The 21,832-nt window shown below is 41.8% G+C and overlaps 1 protein-coding gene and 1 pseudogene across 1 annotated transcript; both read left to right on the forward strand.

The window, feature by feature from the left end:
• Positions 1 to 976: 976 nt before the first annotated feature.
• Positions 977 to 4,102, forward strand: LOC139785352 (uncharacterized; annotated as a pseudogene).
• A 42-nt stretch (positions 4,103 to 4,144) lies between these two features.
• LOC139785347 (uncharacterized) lies at positions 4,145 to 21,030 on the forward strand. The gene is made up of 13 exons (XM_071724519.1): positions 4,145 to 4,207; positions 5,362 to 5,520; positions 7,582 to 7,870; positions 8,425 to 8,690; positions 11,072 to 11,224; positions 11,876 to 12,070; positions 12,789 to 13,177; positions 13,450 to 13,686; positions 16,019 to 16,198; positions 17,979 to 18,126; positions 18,895 to 19,161; positions 19,498 to 19,832; positions 20,679 to 21,030. Exons 1-13 carry the CDS (start codon positions 4,145 to 4,147, stop codon positions 21,016 to 21,018), a joined length of 3,021 nt encoding a protein of 1,006 aa, XP_071580620.1. The 3' UTR covers positions 21,019 to 21,030.
• The last annotated feature ends 802 nt before the right edge of the window (positions 21,031 to 21,832 follow it).

The raw sequence follows: 21,832 nt of genomic DNA on the forward strand, positions 1-21,832 counted from the left end.
TCTCTCTGATGGAATCGACCGCGGCTTGGACGAGGGAAAGGGAATATCGCGCGCTGTGGATTATGACGATCGGCGAACTTTCTTTCCCCCGATATTTTATCTACGGGCATTTAACGGATGTGAGATACCCTCGAATACTTTACGTCAATTAAGGTAACGTACCAGTGGCCGCACACGTCCCAGTCGCCGCACACGACTTTAATGTTTCAATTTATTAAGCATTTCGTGAAGAATATTGCAAATCTAAAATTGTGTAGGGATCTGCAATACGTTATTGTACTTAATAACATACAAATAAGTATGATTCTGCACGGATTACCATTTATTTAAATTGTTTATTCGGTCTCGCACGTCACGGGCGGTAGTTTTCAACGCATTCCTTATCGAATATGCTAAGAATTGCTGAAAGCTTCTTAAGGTTTATCGTTCCCCTTTTCGTATTTTGGAGGTAAATTATAGCTCATTTTATTCAGGAGAATGTATTCTTACCTATACGGCGGTTTAATTGCTTATAAAACACAATTTAATAGTAAAATCTTCCTGTTCGGTTACTGGGCCAAGCAAATCATATGCTGTACCCCTATCGAGACGCTGTTCGGATACTGGTACAACTCTGCGAAGTTCGCTAGTCCCAGTAACCGCACGTAATCGCGTAGCACGCTGTCTCTCGATCGATGCAGTTTTTAATTCTGGTGTTTCGATTAAAAAAAACAAATTATCGTGTGGAAAACCGATTGATAAGTAAGTACTCATTGTCGATAATATATCTGCAATAAATCTAATGTGCATGCTGAATCTGTGCAACCAGTATCAGGAAAATTGGTTTGGTGTTTACATGGAGAGGTTATGTTACGGCTGAATATATTTTTGTGTAATAATCGATAATTTTATAATAAAATATATAAATTATAGTGAATATTGAATGTAATGAGATCTCCATGCAAAGGACTATATTTCATTGCAGAAATCCTGCATCATGCCGAAGGCATCGAAAAAAAAATATTGCCAATCTTCGGTTGACAGTGCTGTAGATGCTGTGGCCTGTGGATCAACGATAAGAGCAGCGAGTGCACAGTATGGAGTGCCATCGAGCACATTATTTGGCAAACTTAAATACAAAGCTCCAGTAAAGGCGTCGGATGGGACCTAGCTCGATTCTCACAGCACCGAAGAACAACATCTCGTCGATTGGATTTTTCACGTCAGTGAAAGAGGATTTCCCATCACTAAAGAGCAACTCCTCAATGCTGTTCAGAAGTTAGTCGTCGAATTAGAACGAGAAACACCTTTTAACGACATCGTCCGGGTCGTCACTGGTACGAAGCATTTTGTCGTCGGCATAAGGAACTGTCTCAACGTATTGCTCAAAACTTAACGTACAGTCCGTGCGTCGGCGACGGAAGAAAAATTGAGGGGTTGTGTTCCAGGAAGTTTCTCAGTACTTGAAGAGCAAAGGCCTGCTGAACATCGACCCTTCGCGAGTCTATAATTGTGATGAAAGTGGGTTCTTCTTATGCCAAAGGCTGATCATGTCATCGTTCGAAAAGGGGCGAAGAGAGTTTACAACGTCGTCATGCCGACGAAAAGGAGAATCTCACGACTCTTTTCATGGTAAACGCAGCAGGGATGTTAGTTCCTCCGATGGTGATGTTTGGTATCAGCGTGTACCGAAATCTGTAACCGATAATGTTCCGTCGGGTTGGAGCATCGGTACTTCCGATAGAGGCTGGATGACTGCCGAGACGTTTTTCGAGTATGTAACGGAACGTCTTCTAACCCTTGGCTGCAGCAAAACAACGTCGAGTTCCCAGTCGTTCTCTACGTTGACGGACATTCATCTCATTGCACTCTACCGCTGAGTAATTTTTGGCAGAGAAAAAGAACATTCGAACTCATCGCGTTGTATCCCAACGCTACACATATTTTACAGCCGTTGGATGTCGCCGTTTTTCATCCGTTGAAAAGTGCGTGGAAAAAAACCGTGAATCAGTGGAGATTCGAGAACTGCGGAAATCGTTTGAAAAAAAGAACAATTTGCACCTTATTGAAGGTTGCACTTGATTCTTTGGATTTAACAGCAACGATAAGAAACGGATTTCGATCGTGCGGGCTCGCCCTTTCTCAGCGGATGCGGTTGATTTCATGTTCTTCGAAAAGGAATGTCATCGAGCGATGAGACTTGTCATAACGATCCGAGGCACGCTTCAAGCTGAGACGAAAATTTGTCGAACATTTACGGTTGATGGAACAGCAATTACCGGCTAACGTGATCAGCGCTTTCGAGGAATCGCATCGTTCTGGGGTTTGGAGTGGTGAAAGCACGAATGAAGGACTATATCAATATTGGCTGAAAATTAAGAGACTCGCTGGTATATTAGACGTGAATAAAATGTTGTGGACAATTTTTATATAAAGACTTTTCGTATCGCGATACGGTTAATTTCGGCATTTAAAATTGATTTCGTGTCGAGATACGGTTAATTTCGGCATTTAAAATTGATTAATTAATCATTGTTTCGATCTGTTTTAATATATTTAGCTAATAATGGGCAGAATGACATTCAGCTGGAGGCACTAGAAGACGGGACTAGAGCCAACGACATCCTTCATTTCGCTGCTGATTTGGGAATTGGATTCAGATCGGAGACCGAATCCACTTTTCAACAAGGAGACTCTATCATTTTAACCTTCAATGGTGATGATATCATCGATGCGGAGAGCTCAGAACCCGTAGGAGTTGAAGGTTCGTGTTTGAAATAGCGCCGTGATTATCATGTTCTGTAATTAACAATTATCATATTGACAGTAATCGACGAGAGTTGCATCACAATTCTCACGGAGGGATGCGTTAACAGCATTGCGGAGGACAGCAGTGAAAAAATCGAGGGAATCGTCGAAGAATGTGACGAGAATATCGCGAAAATCGTCGAAGAATGTAACGAGAACATCGCGGAAATCGTCGAGGAGGCTATTGGTACAGGCGTTCAAAGCGTCGTGCAAACAACTGGGGTAAAACAAAACAGCTTAAACACAGAGGAATCCGCCGCGAAAGCTGTTGGCGAGACGCGAAGAAGTCCGCTGAACGTTCTGAATAGTGTAAATGTACAAATTGCCGATAATACTCCGAAAAGTGCGGCTAAAAGAGCTGAAGAGATTCCATCAGTTTTTAAAAATTCGCTCTTCTGGCCGGAAGACAGAAAGAAAGTTACGAAAAAGAAGAAGACGACCGAGAAACTTCCTTCTGTCGCTACCAGCGATCAATGGCTATTATTAGCTTCGCAGAAAGAGGAAGAAAAGCTGAAGATGTTGCAAGAAAAAGAAGAGAGACGAATAAAAAGAGAAAAGATGCAAGAACAAAAAAAAGTCACACAGTTGGAAAAGCAAAATTACAAGAAGATAAAAAAAAGCAGCAAGAAGAGAAGAAGAAAGAGCAGGAAGAGATCAAAAAACAGCAGCAAGAAGAGAAAAAGAAACACCAAGAAGAAAAAAAGAAACAGCAAGAAGAGAAGATGAAACAGCAAAAAGAGAAGAAGAAACAGCAAGAAGAGAAAAAGAAACAACAGCAAGAGAAGAAGAAACAGCAAGAAGAGAAAAGAAAACAGCAAGAAGAGAAGAAAAAACAGCAAAAAGAGAACGAGAAACAGCAAGAAGAGAACGAGAAACAGCAAGAAGAGAACGAGAAACAGCAAGAAGAGAACGAGAAACTGGAGAAGGAAATAGAAGGAAAAACAAACAAAGTTGTTGTAATTGTCATGTGACATATTTTTCAATAAATGTTTATCGTTCAACGTTATATCAGCCATTGTCATAATTTTAAATTGATTAAATCTTTTGCTGTTCTTTCTTCTCTTCTTTCAGGCATCTCTACCTTCATCTACACTTCTTAGCCTTAGCAGTTGGATATTTTTTATTATGTATACTACTTTTAGATTTATTATGAAAACCGAGTAATAAAGGTTATGCGGACACTGGGTCTCGGCACTGGGACATGCCGAGAAAAGCTGTGCGGGCACTGGTACATTTGACCATTTTATCATTTTCGCGGCATAAATAATAAATGACTGAATATTAAAATAAACATTGCATGTGTTTTAGAAACTAGAAACCCTAAGCTTCAAGATGGTTCAAGTCATTTGTACCAAGCATGCGTCTAAATGGGCTAAATTTGTATCACAATCTGAATTGTGGCTTAAGTGTGCGGCCACTGGTACGTTTACCTTATATGAATAAATAAACTTCGAGAATTGGCTCGCGTGAGAAATATTTAAATATTTATGCGAACACATTGTATTTATACGTTTCTTGCCGTCCCCCCATTCGTAGTTTATTTAAAAAAAAAATTGTAAATAAATCTCCTGTCGTCGGAATTATTACGATAAATTTACGGACGCTTTATTTTAACCTGCCGTCTCTAATTTTGTGATTATATTGAGGACCTTGTAATCGAATTAATTTCGACGACTCTGTTCGCGAGAATACTAATTCGGGAGAAAGCTAAAATGGAATTCTTGCGATAGCCAATGAAATAATGACTTATTACCAGAACCACGACGTGAAAAATCAAGATAAAAGTATATGCCGCGTATGAATTGATTAATGCAAATTCAATAATTACTTACATTTCGTCCTATTAAATTAGTTGCACAATCGGGCACGTCGAATGAGATAATTATGACGTTCGTGCAAATAAAAAAATGTGGACATTGTGCATTTATCATATTTTTTGTGAAGAAAGTACACGATGAAAGCGGGGAAGGGAGGCACTCTCTCCCCCTCTTCGACTACCTTCATTTCTCATAAATTTTTAGCCACAGATACGATTTTTCACGAGGCTGGAAAGTGCACTTCCCGGTTTGAAAAATGTCATTTCGCGAAAGAAAATTTACGGACGGCCGTAACAGCGTTGTTGGCCGTAATAAGAAATCGGTTTCAAGAAGATAAGACAGGAATCCACTTTAGGACAACATACTTCTCTACGGATTATCGGACAATATAGGAAGCAGCTAATATCGAAATTGTACGATTTGTAAAAGAGTCGAAATAATTACATAACATATACGCTATATATCTGTATTTTTATTGCGTACGTTTATTATTACATATAACGTGAATGCTTATTATTTATAAAATCTATATCTGGAAATGTAATCAATTATGTCTCAATCATTTACATTTGAAAAACAAGTGTAGCAATTAATGTAGTGATTGAACAAATTTCCAATTAATAACGAATACATTTGTAGACTAATTGTAAATTTTGCAAACTGTTAACGCTATACAAATACTTAAGTACAAATAAATAGGAATAAAATAATTATTTACATATAAATATATATGTGAGGATAATAAGAATAACGATAGTATTTCAACATTTGTGTTGCAGCTTGCAATAAAACGTACTACGGCGACGTGGGGAAGACGTACGATCTGGAATTGCATCGACCGAAGGAAGATAAGGTGCCTTACATTTGCAAGCTCACCTTCAACGCGCCAGGTGACGATTTCGGTGATATCGTGCAGGTGAGTCGTCGAACCATTCGAACGATTCGAGATATTTAATTATCTCGGTATTAGGAGATTTGATAAACCATAAAAAAGCGCGCCTCGAAAATTTGCAATAAATTACGCTACTCTTAATCGGACTTTAATTAAAGTGCGCATTAACGAAGTAACGAATAGTTCGTTGAAGAAACACGGAATACAGAACGGCGCTGGATTTATGTAGCAAATTAAATTCCGGATCGTATATTAAGAAAGCCGTGAGTCTCAACAAATGATCATCTTTCTCGCACAAGCATGCAGCTATCCAGGAAACGCGCTTCAAAATCTTCGCAGCTAATCGCGAGCCAGTCACATGAAATAAAGAAAGTTTTTATTTTAACGGTCGACACAGACGACACATTAGCAATTCTAGAAAACATCGTTTTTGCACGTCCATTTTTCACACGCCAACGAAGGAAATTATTTTCGTTCGACTCACATCGAGGAATTAAAAACAGAACTTTTAAATAAGAGCGGCACATTTCCCGACGATTATAACGTGAAACTGTAAAACTGGCCGTACGCCGAGTTTCCGAGAGCGCGAAAACTTTGTCGAGCGCACAAAAACTCTGCCCTGCCTCCGGCTACCGAATTATTTGCACAGCAATATTTGCTGGCTTTCTCATATCTGCATAGCGCAAGTCATAAGAGTCCTTTGTACATGCCGGTGGTCCGCGTACAGATGTTTGGTTTCGTCAAAGAAGCCGCAGCCGCCGCTAAAAGTCACAGTGATACAAAACAGAATGCGGCAGCCGGGTAGAGAGAACTGTGTCTGACAATATACATTCGAGCATTCGAGTCAACACAAATTTGCTGCAAGTTTCAATTTAATCCGTTCCACCGTCTATATCGTTTGTTTGTGTGCGCACTTGAATAATAAAATATAAAAAGACTTACAAATAGTACCTAAGTAAAAAGTAGTACAAATAATTGACTTAATCATTGATTACAAAATAGTCTTAAGCAAGTATTTCGTTATTTATGTGTTTCGCATAGTCATGTGCATTACTCCGTAGTGAGCCACTCCAAGCCTTTATCGCGTCATCCGCATAACTATGGCTGCAAACTGCTTTCTATCACTGTCAAAGCGGGACTCTGTCGATGTTTTAATCGCGCGGCGCGGACGGGCGAGCGCGGCAGCTCTTTCAAATGAAAAACTGTGCGGACTATCAATTGCTGACAGCTTGAGCAATGGTCGATGACGCCGATGTGAATTTATTTGCTTGGCGTCGTTAAAAGGAAAGCCTCTGCAATAACATCACTCATTCGTTTACTTCCGAACTACTTTAGTCATTAAAGTTTTATATGAAATACAAACGAAAGAAATATTTAAAAAGTTCATAAAACAAACATAGAAAGTAAATGTCTCATCAAGATAAATGTAAAAATAAGTGCCATCTCTGAAGATAGTATTGTCAAAGTCTTAGCAACTTCTTTAAATAAATTTTACTCCTATGTATTAAAAAGTAACATTTCTTTATAATGCACAAAGAAAAAAAGAATATTCTTATTTAGAGAATATCTTTATTTTTGACATGTAAATCTTAAAATGAGATTGTACAGCGTTAAAGATAAATTACTTACATCAAAGCATTATATATAATGTAATTTAAAAAAATATATTCTTATTATACAAAAATAATTTTTATTAGTGGAAAGCAAAAAATATTGGATAGAGAATATTCATATTATAACGAGAAAGACAGTTTAATCTTATTTTAAAATTCAATATTCTCTGTGTGAACACAATAATGTTGATTCAATTTTGTTACAATGAAGAAGAAGACATCATTATTATCAAAATAATCATATGTACTTTTTACGTGACAATTATAATATTCAAATTAAATTATAATATTCTTGAAATACAAGAATATAAAATTTTTGTTTATTTATGAAACAATATGATTGTGTTGATTTAAATATTCGTCTTGATTAAAGACTAATTTTTTTCTGTGCAAGAATTTCCATATGTTTTAATTAAAGATTATCCAACGTTTGTTCGCGACAAATCCCATTGACGTGTTTCTTTTATTGCAGCTGACCTTCGACAGCTTTACTCTAGGCAAATTCGTATCGTTCACCGCGGAGGGATGTCCCGACGGGTCCCTGCAAATCTCGGAAGCGCAGCGTCCCGACGTCGGCGGTCTTTGGTGCGGCACGTCCTGGGGACCCGCGATCTACTACAGCGAGACACCCAGCGTCTCGATCATCCTCAAGCTGTTCAGGCTCAGCAAAGATCAGACGGGATTCAACTTCGACTTTAGAATGGCGTACAAGATGATCAGGAAGTCCGACGCGGTGGTGCGCTACGGAAATCCCTTCGTCGGTAGGTGATCAGTTTTCGATTACAGATTTCGAGCACGTTTACCGAAACTTGGTCCACGACACCCTCGACATTTTATCCCCCGATAAATTTCGACAGCTTTTATTTCGTACACTCGTTTGAATTGAAATTAGTTCGGAACAAGTCAGACATTTTCAGTAAGTTACTGTTCGACTAAAATTGAAACAAAACTTCTTCGTTCCTTACGCTTTGTTCTATTTTACATACATTATTATTATTATAAAAATATGTTATTTTTTTCTATAATATTTCTATATTATAATAACAAATTATAATTGTGTAATTATAAAAACTTATTACTTGCGAGATAGTTTTTAATATATATTTTAATTCAGCTACACACTCGCCGCCTTGATTAATTAATAACGAATTAATTAATAATCGAATATACTTGCCGAGGAAATGCTCGAGAGGGATTGTTCGAAGTTTGTACCTGTCCCGTTTCGCAAAATTGCACGGCGATTGAAATTGCGCGGACAAAGAATTTCCTGATATTTTCGCCGTCGATGATTAAAATTCCAATGTCACGTGGTCAGGAATAACGCAGGTCGTTGGGACGCCGGCATCGACCGAGCGCACGGCGTCCGCCGAGTACGCGAACACGTCGATGGCGATGCCGGTGCAAATGGTCGAGCAACACGTGCCACCACCTACGAAACCGAGCACCGAGCAGTTCTTAGGGGACCTAATATCCGGGACTTATTGCTCCCGTATATTCACCGACTGCGACCGGAAGAAGTGCAGATTGCAGTCGCCTAACTTCCCCGGTCTCTATCCCCGCAATCTCACCTGCTACTACGCGGTAAGGCTCACTTAAATCGTCATACTTGGCAAAACGTGTGGTGCGCTTTCATCCTATATCGTTATCGAAAAAGCATCATAAATAGAATCAAGTAACGTTGACATTTTCGAATTCTGCAGACTTTTTAAAACTAAAGTGTAATTTTAGTATAACAATACGCGAAAAAAATTAGCTGCTTATTAGGGAAACACTTTCGCCGTGTCAGGCGTAGTATCGTTAGCGTAATGTATCATCGTCCGAATTAATTTGCTCGTCGTCGAGCAGATGCGCGGCAGTGATATACGATCGACATAGTCAGACGGGGAGTCTAGCTCTCCCCAGAGCCTTGACAAGGCTCATATTTCTGTTTCAAGCAGACACACCTGCGACGGAAGTCGTAAAAATGACTCGCTTCCTCTCGTGCGCGGTTAACAAATTTTCGGACGTCCCCTTCCTGCGACCATTATTTCCCCTTAACATCTCGCGGTGCCGCGTCCCCTCCTCGTTCCGTAAATCAACGCGGACGACGAGTTTCTGACCGGTATAATTTTTTGCACGGGGAAATATTGAAAATTGGTCAATAGCCAAGCACAAAGTTGCTAAACGCGCGAGCAAAACAGACCGGCGATGTTTTTGCAAGAAATTGGAATTGCGCCACCGAACTTTGTTTTTATCGTAAATTTAATTAAAAAGAATAGAAGAAATTTGAAATTCTTTTCATTACTCTCTTTCTTTGCTTTATTCGCTTCTCGCGTCTCTCCTGGTAAATAGTCAATTCTGTGTGTTTCATATACGAAAGCTGCAATTTGTCGCGAAGTTAGGATTAACGGTAATGTCAACATCCTCTAAACATACATTATCGCGAATCGATGCCGCGAAACTAATCAACTCCCTCGATATTCAGTCATTCCAGAGTCGATAAGCGAAATACGCGAAAGTTCTAGATTCACGGCTTCCGTTTCGGTGCCTGAGGTGGTCATTTATTCTTTTCGTGTGCAACTAGATAGACAGACAGACAGACAGACACGTGGGACCTGCACTAGATAGACTTCGATTACGAGCGAAGCAATCTCTCCCCATCGGTGTATTTCTACTGAAAAAGTTCATCTTATTCCGAAACTCTGTGTGTGATACACACCATTCTGATCTTTATCACTCTTATCTAGCTAAAAGCCGATTCAAGCAATTTGTTACGTTGCCACTCTATTAGCTCAATCACGAAGAATAAACGGTAATTTAGAACTTATTTTCATGTTACATAAAATCCATTTTCTAATTGTGAGAAAAGTTATTAATATCTGACGCAGACTTACATAATCCAAGTAAGAATAATATAAAAGTTACTTCAGCATTTTGTTACTTTTATAGAGAAACTATATAATACACTTCTCTTATAAAAAATAAATAATATTTCTTTAAACATAAAACTTGACATTTGGTGGAAGTGAGTAAAAAAAAAATTAAAATCGATACTAGTATTTTGGTGTGTGAAGTCTCATAACACCTACATTTACATTTATATTTGAATTTCAGCGATATCGCTGAAGGAATATAAATGAAATCATGGTATACTGTGCACACATGCAACACGCGAGACGAACTTAAGGGGGAACATATGAGTAGACCGCAAGAAAAAAAGGTGAATTTCGGGAATTTTTATCTTGGAAACTATTAATTCGATTCGATCCGGGTTTTTTTATTTAAAAGTATCTGCATTGAGGCACGTTCACAAATTTTTTTAAGGGAATTTATTCCCTCGGAGCGCTGTTCTCGTAGCCGCCGTAAAATGTGACACGGTTCACGGTTCCCAGAATATCTCGAGAACGGCTGGACCGATTTGCTTCAAATTTATACACAATATTTTACGATAGTTTTTCTCGTTTCCATCGGGAGATTTTTTTTTACTCAACTAGTTTTTTTTTTAACAGACTATAAAGGTCGAAAATTTGGGTCGAAAAATGAATGTGACCTTTATAGTCTGATAAAAAAAAAAACTAGTTGAGTAAAAAAAAAAATCTCCCGATGGAAACGAGAAAAACTATCGTAAAACATTGTGTATAAATTTGAAGCAAATCGGTCCAGCCGTTCTCGAGATATTCTGGGAACCGTGAACCGTGTCCGCGAGGAACACATTTTACGCCGGCCACGAGAACAGCGCTCCGAGGGAATGAATTCCCTTAAAAAAATTTGTGAACGTGCCTCAATGTAGATACTTTTAAATAAAAAAAAACCCGGATAGAATCGAATTAATAGTTTCCAAGATAAAAATTCCCGAATTTCACCTTTTTTTCTTGCGGTCTACTCATATGTTCCCCCTTAAAGATTAGAATAAGAAATTATATATGTGAGGAGAATATATTTTGAGTGAAGGATACGAATAGATTGATTCATATTTCGTGTAGGTGAGACAGCACGAGGTGCCGGCGGGCAAGCACGCTTTAATACACGTAAAACAGCCCCGGGGCCAATTGGTAGCTGTAAGAGCACGACCAGCGACTCAGGCCGAGGCGCCACCCCGGGAACTGCGTCTCTGGCAAGATTGCGACGTCGTTCAGGTAGGTAAAGCCACCGCGAAAATTGGATTAGCTGTTATAAATTCGAGACAGAAACAGAGAGAAAGAGAGAACGTGGCGCAACGGGTCAACGTGACCGGTCTGCCAAGCAACCGCGTCGCTTTTGCATAGCGATCTCCTGCCGGAGAGAGAAACTTGCAGTTTTGCATTCTTTGTCGCGGTCGGAAAAACCACGAGTGCCGAGATATTTCTGTCACCGGTAGACAGAGCGTAATCGCGAATCAAAGAATTAAACGCAGCCACACAAGTTTGATCAAGCACCCCTGCGGTGATTTAGTCTGAGCGAGGACTCTATGAGGTTTCCTCCTCGTTTCTTTCAAAGCAGTTCACTAATGCCCTTCAAAGTCAGTTTTTCTGAATAATATTATTAGCACAATTATATTTGTCATGATTGCGTTATCTCAAAGTAGAATATTTAACGATTAATTGAGGTATTCTTTAACGTTAACCTTTGATACAATCTAATAAGGATCTACTCACTTATTGTAGTAATTTAACGAATTAAACGTCGTTATGAAAATCAGCTCGATCCTCGTGGTGATCTTCGTAGGTAGAAACTCGGTCTGTATACGAAACTTTATTGTTGAATTATGCTTATCTATTCCCCCGAGATAGAGAAATTTGTCTTTATAGGACTACGTAACAGTGTATGACGGATACACCACCAGGGAGCCTGTGATCCTAAAATTTTGTGGCGGCGGGGAGCCGGTGCCGGAGGCCATCAGCAGCGGCCCGGAAATCCTGGTGGAGTTTACTACCTCTCCTTATGGCACCTTCTTACATCCGACGCCGCCCCATTCCCTGCATGGGTTTCAATTAGAAGTGCAAGTACGTGAGAGGAAGCTCTTCCCATAAATTGCATAATGGCTACCTTAATTAATGTCTAACACGCGTCCGTTTCTACTTAATCACCTATAAAGTTCAACGCTTTAGGTGTGTAAACATAACATGAATTAGAGAGAGACAGAATTTTGGAAAATAATTCGCGTTTTGTATCAAAATTCTTAATCGATTTATCAATCTACCAAGAGGCCCCAGACATTTTTCAGACGTCTTATATTCCGATTTTTGACATGGCACTGTCTGGAGAAATAACGAGCGAACAAAGTTTCTACGTGTATCGAGATAAAGCAAACGAAGGGTAATTTTATTACATTTCTAGCGATAATAACCCTCACCTTTGAAAGATTGAGGTAAGTCATCATTACCCCTGTATTACCGAAAATCAAGAGTCGCTTGGATATACTCATTTTTACCTCGTTGATCGCGCATAAAGTACAACGAGCTGGCGCTCGTAGAGCAGAAACAACGATATCACCGACATTCGTGCTATCCCGTACAAAATTGCTTAACGACACACCGCAGCGAATGCATTCGCATCAGATAGAGTCGCGCAAACACGCGATCGCCCGAGCAATTCGGACTCACCCCTCCGGCGCGGCGGCCGTGAGCGGTCGTGGGAGGGGTGAGTCGGCGATGCGGCGAAGCCCGACCCCGTCGAGACCATGCACGCAACGTGGGTAACGCGCGTCGCGTTGGCTTTCAGGTCACGTTCGTGGACGCCGAATCACCGACCTACGCCAAGAATAAGCGCTGCGAGTTCTGGCTGAGGGGCACCGGCGGCGGCATCCTGGCGTCGCCCCGTCACTCCCTGCCGAGGAACAGCACCTGCCTGTACCATCTTCGCGGCGCTGGTCCCACCCTGCCGAGCCCGACGCCGCCGCGCCCGTTACCCAAGTTCCCGGAGCAGAGACCCGGCACCGTGTGGAGGAGACCGGCCCCGAGGCCGCCGCAGCCGCAATTCCGCGTCTGGCTGTCCATCCTCAAGTTCCACGTGGGCACCGGTCTGTCCAGCACCGACGAGGACTGCTCGACGACGCTGATGGTCTGGGACGGCGAGATGATGCCGCTGTCGGAATGCAACGACGTCGCCTGGTAAATGATGATTGAGAAAGACGTATCTTATTTTATTTTATTTTATTTTAATGTTAAGAAAACTGAAGTCTGTCGATCGTCTCCACTTTCAGATTGTAGATAATATAGATAGTTTTGTTTCCCTCGAGTATTAAATACCTCGTTAATTTATTGTATCACAGTCTCTGTTCTTTCTTGTTTATTTATTATTAACTTTTCAAGCTTCGATGATTTTCTCGATTACCGAGTTCTGTGTTTACAAGAGGGACCTAGAAATCCAACGTTTGTTTCAGCGAAAAAGAACGTCAACGTTACGCTGAAAGAATGGGCGATCCGATTCAACCCATTCTTGCGCGTCCCTCGAGCAATACCACACTGCTAGCGAGATATTGCAAGGACAAAGTACCGAAGACCTGCGATCACGCTATCCTGCAGAACACCAGTCGTCCGTGCTCTTTGGTGGAGAGCTTTGTTTCCTCTGGCAGCAGTTTAACTATAGAGATGCGTATGGTCGAGTCGACGGCGCTCAGGCAAGTTAATTTTTATTACTACATTCTGTAGAGGTCTTTTTTAATATCGCTTAATTCTCATAGAGAACAATTAACATCTTGCGCTGCTATATTTTATTATGGAAAGAACAATTAAATTATCAACGAAATTCTAAACTAAAGATATATCCTGTAAATAGCAAAAGTGAAATTATGTTCGTTTGAGTTAATTAAGGTATATAGTTTATATTCTAGTTACTTGAAACTTTTAACACCTATTTGGAAAGTTATACAATTTCCATAGCTTATATTTCTTAATTAATTGCACCCTAGAAATTTGAACTAGGTGACAAATATATAAATGTGAACAAAGTAAATGACAAATATCGCAATGTGTTAATATGCTAATCGAAGAATTATATTAATTCGCTACATATCAAACAATTACCTATGTATATCAATTCTTTAACATCGTTATTATACTCTTACCATTGAGTACTTTTTGAAAGATTCGGAAAAATAATAAAAAAAATTGAAAAGAGCACGCGCGATTGCAACTGAACGCGTCTTTGGACGTCTCTCTGTTTTAGTCGAGAACCTGATCAAATAAAGGGGGGTATTAATGGATATCCCTGAAAAATCTCGATAGGATAAACGACAATTTGTATCGAATAGTAAAACGTTTGAGAACCTGCGCATGTCGTAATCTCGCGTTTCATCCGATTCGCTTACAACATCGTCGGCGTCGGATCGAACCGCGCCGCGCCCGCGCCGGAGCGTTACAGGCGAAGTATGTGGAAACGTTTTATAGAAATACGACGCGCAATATCTGCCACGGTAGTACGTTTCATTCGTTCCGCCGCCGCGTGGTGCTCTCTCTCTTTTTCTCTCTCTATCTATCTATCTAGCTCTCCTCCGCTAGCTACAGTATAGATTATTCATGAAGGATTCTCTCCCTTTTCCCGTTCTTTCTCTCGCGCTGGGAAGATAGCGGAATTTAGAGGAATGTCGGGACACGCGGCGACGGCGGCCTCCACATTCCATTTGCTTAATTTTATACGTAGCTCTTTTTATCCCTCCTCATCTTCCTTTTCCTCTTCCTCTTCCATCTTCTCTTCCATTCGCGAAAGGTGTTACATTTATCTCTTGATTCGTTGCTCCGCAAATATAAAAATTATTCAAATGAACTCGCGTGTCGCGCATGAGAAAACGCGAATTTTTGTAACGCGAAGAAGAAAAATTTCAGGCGCGCTTGTATTATATTTGCGTACCAATCGCAATTGTATTCATTCATGGATGTTAATCTAAATGTAATGAATTAGCATGCTTCGTGTGCTTCATCGAAAGCTTTTGCGTTCGGATAATTAATTTACAAAGTGGGGAGAGAAAAAGAGCTGGCAATCTAAAAGCCAATTCAATAGCGGAATTTTTATTAAAAATAAAAGGAATTAACGCGCGATATCCACGCGTGCACGTACTGCACGTCGTAAAAATGTTCAACCTCTGCTGAATGTAATTCAGTAATGGTAATTAAACCGCGATTACATCGGTCTTTGTGGCGCGGCGCATTTGCATCGCCCTTGTTGTTTTCCGTCGTGCTCGCGCACGATAATTCCAACGGACGATCCTTCAACGCGAGCACAAAGATCCAGATCAGCGTTCGCCGATGAATAATTAACAGTCGATTTTTCCATCGGCGCGGCGCGGCGGCGCCGGTGGCGTTCCCGCCGCTGACACACTCCGATGATTCACATTTCGCACGCATTGCATCCGTTTATTATCGCGTGAACGTCCGACGTCCGAGTCGGGAGTATCCGCATGTCGTTGTCCGCCTTCCTTTTCCAAGTCTTCTTTTTTCCCCTCTCGCGCGTGCCTATCGACGTGTGGACGCGAGGTGTTCGAGCGTGATAGCCCGACGACGGTGAGTGACGTGCAATGCGGATGCATCGCACGGTCTAGTTAATCCTTTCCGCGCGAGCTAAAGCCTATCGACGCGGCGCACGACGCTTTATAATAAGCTCGAAGCCGGTGTAATAACATCCCCGCAACTGCCCATGCCGGTGGCGGTGCAACGTCTCTCTTCAAGGCCCGCCGCGCCGCCTTTCGCAATCCATCTAGGGTTCGTCGATCTTCATCAGTGCACCGAACCCGCGCGCCGGACAGCCGAACGTTAACCCTCTCTCTCGCGCGCGCGCGGTTGTTGTTACCCCAGACACTCCAGACAGCACGCATGTCTAAAAGACGTCCTAAAGATGTCTTTAAGATGTCTAGAACGTTAATACATATATACATTCCCTTGCGATCATTTGTCTACTTGTTTCACGGATTATTTGCTTTAACATTAATTAATTAGTTCGTTACGGTTTTCTTCCAGACCCGTAAACTTCCGCGCTCTGTACGAATTCGTCGATCTTCACCAGGACGGCGATCCTTACGGCAGCGGACCGTGCTCCCGCATTTTCTATAGTCGGAATCGAGACCATTATTCAGATCGTAAATTCCAAGGACCACGCGACATATTCCTGTACGGTCGTGGAGGGTCGAAGAATATAAGGTAAGAATACGGCATAATGGCCGTATGCCGTATGGCTATTACGACAGCAAATTAGAGATACTCTAAGAGGGAAGGACATTCTGGCGTCTTGGATTTTCTTATCGAAAATGTGCATTGCTGTTCAAGATTTCCGATTAACTTCGGTACTTGGACCAACAACGTGATCTCACATCTTGAAATTTATGATAAAATTTATAATTGCGTAATAGCTACATCGATCGATACAAAACCATTTATTATAATTGACCATTCGCTGATAGTGTTATAATGACAGTTCGATATTACGACAGTTTATCGTTTACGATGGGATCGTATCGTTACGGAATGTCGTCGTGAAAGCTAATGCAACGATATAATGACGCGATTATGGCATCGTCAACTCGTTATTATTCGTCAATTCGTGGCGGCCTATCATTAACAAACATTGTGTAGATCGGTTCATCGTAAAACATACTATTCTTCCATATCTTCTTTTCGCGATCGTCAAATGGCATATTGCGGAACTTGAAATGAGATCAGAACGCGGCATATGCCGCACGCTAAACGGCAATTGAAAACGTGCACGATGTGCAAACACCAAGCTTTATCACTTGTATCGGCTACTCTCATTATGAAAGAATTACGTATGATATTTTCGCCATACACTGTTAAATATTAAAAGATGATATTTAAACCAATGCCTTGAGTTAATAACATTTGGTTATTTTTAACTTGTGTGTCACAATTTACTATTTTAACAAATCAGTATTATTTTAACTCCATTGGTTTAGTTAAATTAACGACATATTGAGTAGAAGCAGTGACAACTTGTAAGAATGGTTAAAAATTACTGAAATTGAGTACCTATAATTTGACACTATGAATTTAACAGTGCATCCTGTTTTCCTGATTTCCACTGTGACTGTCACGTATTTTAATTATTTCTCAAATCCCGAGCACTCTTCCGCGAAATCTTTATTGTACATACGTCGTTCAAATGCATCTCACCGAGATGTGTGCAGTACGGCACGGAGTGCGCACCTATCGAACGAACATATACCCCGTCTTTGACAGCCTTCATACGGTACTATCGCGCGCGTCCTTTTATTACTATCCGCAGGATCGAATCTTCCACAATCCCGATAAAATATCAGTTAGACTGCGGCTTTACGACAATCGTAAAATGAACTTCACGCCGTTAAACCGGAATCTTCCTGCCAGCAAATCAGAATTTCTGTCGTAACATTTGGTAACACACATCTGTGTTTTTAGCTTTATCATTTTGCTACACAATGCTGTAGAATAATGCTGTATCGCGCTAAATCAACTGCAAAAAATTCAATACTATATACAAGATAAATGTATGACCAAGTTTCCTAAATTTTATGCAAATAAATACTAATTCACTAAGCGATTAAATCATCTCCGTGTTCGTTGATAACGAGACAAGAAATCGATTTAGTTCAATTTTTTTTACTACTATTTGCATTCGCCAAGAGAGACATTTCCCATCTAAGTAATGAAAAGGCAGGAATGTTCTCTGGCGAGATAATCCAACCGCGCGGATATCCGAAAAGAGACCGGGAACACGGTAATGGTGGTTATACGTTGCCATGATCCGCCCCTAGAATCACTTTGGCCGCTTTCCGATTAACGAGCGTCGAGCGTCCAACCTTCGATGCTCCTCGTAATCTTCCTGCAGTATCGATTACCGAACGCCAGCGCCGGCTCCTTTGCCTAGCCGGCAAGGCGTGCAGATTCGATTAAGTACTGAAAGTGCAGGCCCAAACTGGTTTTGCAGCTGCGTGTATCGCTTCGAAGGAGAGCACGACGAGGTGGTGAAACTGAGGTTCAACAAGCTCCTCAATGGGAATCGCACCTGCCGCAGCGTTGGCAACTCCGATTTCAATAGGCTGCTCTGCATCGACTCCGAGAACTTCTCGCTTAAGGTGTGTATAATTGAAACTTCTGGCAGTCCACAATTAGTCCTGCGTCAAACCTATTGTCAAACGATTCCTCGTGCGAAGATTAAATTTGCTATCGACATACGTCATAAAATCGTTATATATAATTTATTTATTTATATTATTTTTGCTTGAATCTACAAAATTTGAGAACGTACATAAGAAGGAAAGGGGCATTTTTATATCACATTGAACACATTTGCGTGAGCTACGAATTATCTTGGAAAGACCAAGTTGGGAAGTTATCAGTGATATAAACTTATAGATACAATGGAAGTTATATAGAAGTACTAACAGGTGGCTTTGATGGAGTAATTAACGGTGGCTTTGCGATAGCAAGTATCAGCAATCTCCGAATCCAAACACGGTAGACCGAAGTAAACCGACAGGCTTCTAAGTTTCTAAGTAGTCAATATCGACGCGAATCAGACTCACGGGCGTGTGCCGCGATCTGCCTTATTGACTCGAGATTTAATAACGCGGATACGAGATTGACGGATTTCACGGTTTCAGAATCGCAATTCAATAGTATTACGATTTATTCGAGATTTTATTTTGAAGAATAGGTATCCAAAGCACGAACATTTTCATTCAACAATTGCGAGGCATTATCCAGAAATAATCACGAGATGTTTATCGAGAATCGTTTCTTCGGCCGCGAAACATATTGATTAAAAAAAAAGAACGATAAATTAAAAGTACCATTTCGAGGATTAAGACGGTCAGAAGCATTTCTCCGCCGTCTGTTTACAGGTGCTCGATTTACCGTGGCCAAACGCATCGCCAATTCAGCGAGATTGTCTCTGCTCGAATCGATCGCTACCCATCAATATCAAATCTACCTCCAATATCGCCGAGGTACATTTCACCGTTCTATCTATGGACGCCTTGGATGATTACAACAATCTCTTCTTCGAGGGCACCTGGGACTTTGTCAAGACGACGCCTTGCATGCAGAAACGTAGAGTCAGGGGGCCGTCTGGCGAAATTAAATACACGCCACCGGCCGACGATGACGAGGTAAACATGAGAAACTTTGTACGCGAGACCGTTAAGAACTGTTGTCTAAAATCATTTATATCCGTCGATCTTAAAGATAAAGAATTTGGACAGAGATAAATTATGTTCGAAAGGATCCATTTCTCAATACACGGGACAGATTTTTAATAAGCCAAGCAACATAGTTTGGTTTCCAGTCACGCTTGAAAGAATAATTTTTCTAAATTACTCTATTTCAGTTTTTTAAAAACGTCGAAATAAATAATGAAACATATTTTAGATTGCAGTTTCTAATGGTTCACTTTTAAATAATTATCCACGTTATATTTCAATCTCAATGCTTTTCCTCGTCGCCAGAAAAACTGCGAGGACCAGCCGTGGCTGATCGATCCCGGCCCGGGACAATACTTATACGTGAAAATGGACGGTATAATCGTGTCGAACAGCACCAAGTGCGCGACCAAGAATCGCATCATCGTGCACACGGGCGGCGCGATTCACGTGTCGGTGTGCCCGAAACCACCTGCTGACTCGAGGCACCATGTGGTGGAGGTGTTCAGCGACGGTTGGGCCGTCAGCAGCAACGCGATGATCCTCGCGCCGGGACAGGATCCGATCAGGACCATCGCCATCGAGTTCATCGTGAAAGAACCGGCTTCCTACACGGTCACGTGGCTCGAGCTCACCAGAAGGTTCGTAATAGCAACATTTCCACGGATAAAATGTCGGAGAATGGAAAGGTATAAAATAAAGAGTTTGATATATTAATGTCAATTACGAGTATTACTGCAAGTGAACAAAGTGCTCTCGATAGCGAGCGCGACAAAGACAGGAATTAATAGAGTCTTTATGAACGCGACCTCCGTGAAAAGGAAAAAGAAAAAAGAAAAAAAACGAACCCCTCATTAAACTTGGCCGTAATTTATCTATAACTTTCGCAATCTCTTGCGCGGAATAATTAATCTCGTAGAAACGAAGATTGTCTTAATAGATTCGCGCGCGCGTGGCTGTATCTGAATCTCTCTCCCTGAAAGTTGCAAAGATCTCTTTGCCAACTCACTATACACGAAATGTAGCTAAAGTTTTACAACGTTTAGCTCGCTGCAAATGCTCTTGATAATTGATAACTCAAAGTCCCTGAGGAAAAACAGACAATAAGACGCTACTGGGAAATTCTATGAAACGTTATATAAACTATCGAGAGAATGAAGATAAGTTAAAATTAAGATGTTGCTAAACCTTAATAAGAATATAACAGCAAATCTTCCTTTTTCTCGCTAAATTCAAGCTTGCCGGGAGACTTGACGCGCTTCCGTGGAGGTACAATAGCGCGTGACGGTATAAGGACCGTTCGAGCGCCACTCGAATGTCTCTCCTTAATTAATATCCGACGACCTGTCCTCGATTAAGCGGACATGGGGGGGGGCGGGAGAGGGAGGGAGTTGCCCGACGACGAGAGAAAGCCGCCGCGTCATTACGCAGCGCGCGGAACAATATAACTCTGTACTCTATATCGATCCTCTCCGTCTGACCCGCAGACCGTCGGTGACGTCAACGGCGGGCCTGCAAATGACGCGGGACTGCGAGCAGCGGTGCCCGGAGCTGGACGCCTGCATAAACGCCTCGCTGTGGTGCGACGGGGTGTCCCACTGTCCGTCCGGCTACGACGAGGCCCTGACGCACTGCTCCGTGCTCCTGCAGCTGCCGCCGTTGCAACTGGCCCTGGGCGCGCTCGTCATCCTCACCGTCCTCGGCGTCGTCTGCATCCTCGTGTGGCGGACCTGCCGGCGGCGCGGCCGCCGCTCGATATCCCAGCACCGTCTGAAGAGCATCTCCTCCGAGACGGCGATAATCGACGGCAAGGAAGTGATATGCTGACACAGCGACAGTTCTGTGCGTTACGTCGAGGTCGACCGGGTCACCACTGTGTGACGATCGCCGTCGTCCACGTCGTCGTCGTCGTCGTCGGCACGGCTACCGGCACGGCTCCTCCGTTGCAGATCAGCGGTCAGACTCTGCTCGGCCCTGCTCTCCTGAAGAAGTCGCCGCCGGGCCGGCCGCCGCCGGAGGATCCGCGGTACTGCCTCCGCGTAACGCGCAGAACTGTCGTGTGCGAGAGATTCGGGACGTTAGGTGGGAAAACCGGAGCTCATCTATGATCGGAGAATCGCGTTCGATGCTCGATGACTCGGGCGAGTGCAGGAGAGAACGCCTTTTCTTTTCGTTGTTCCCGGTCGGTTTTTCTGGTCTCGTCGAGAGAGAGGTGGGTCTCATCGTTTTAAATTCAGGGAATAATGACGGGTGAGTTGGAGGAGAGAGTCGGGCGATCTGATTACAGGGAACGTCGTGAATTGTAAAGCAGCGAATGGGAACGTGCTTAGGATTGTAAGTTGTTCGATGGTGTCCTACGTTGGAGCCACAATAGCGCGAAGTTAAAACGTGTAACGGCGGATTAATCCGGCGACGCGACGTGGCGTAAAATGTTTGTACGATGTGTAACTTTTCAATGATCAATCAATCACGCGGCACGCACACACACAGTCGTCTACATCTATATTTTTTAAATAATATAAATTTCTAACGATATACTGCCAATCAAGTTTTCTCATTTCAAGAGACTGACTTGTTTTGTAACTTTTTAAATAATTAAAACAAAAAAATGTTTTTGAATTTGAAGTATCCGAGATACTCG

The sequence above is a fragment of the Temnothorax nylanderi genome, unplaced genomic scaffold, assembly GCF_030848795.1.
Source record: "Temnothorax nylanderi isolate EJ_2023f unplaced genomic scaffold, tnyl_v1.0 TNYL_tig0784_pilon, whole genome shotgun sequence".
NCBI lineage: Eukaryota > Metazoa > Arthropoda > Insecta > Hymenoptera > Formicidae > Temnothorax > Temnothorax nylanderi.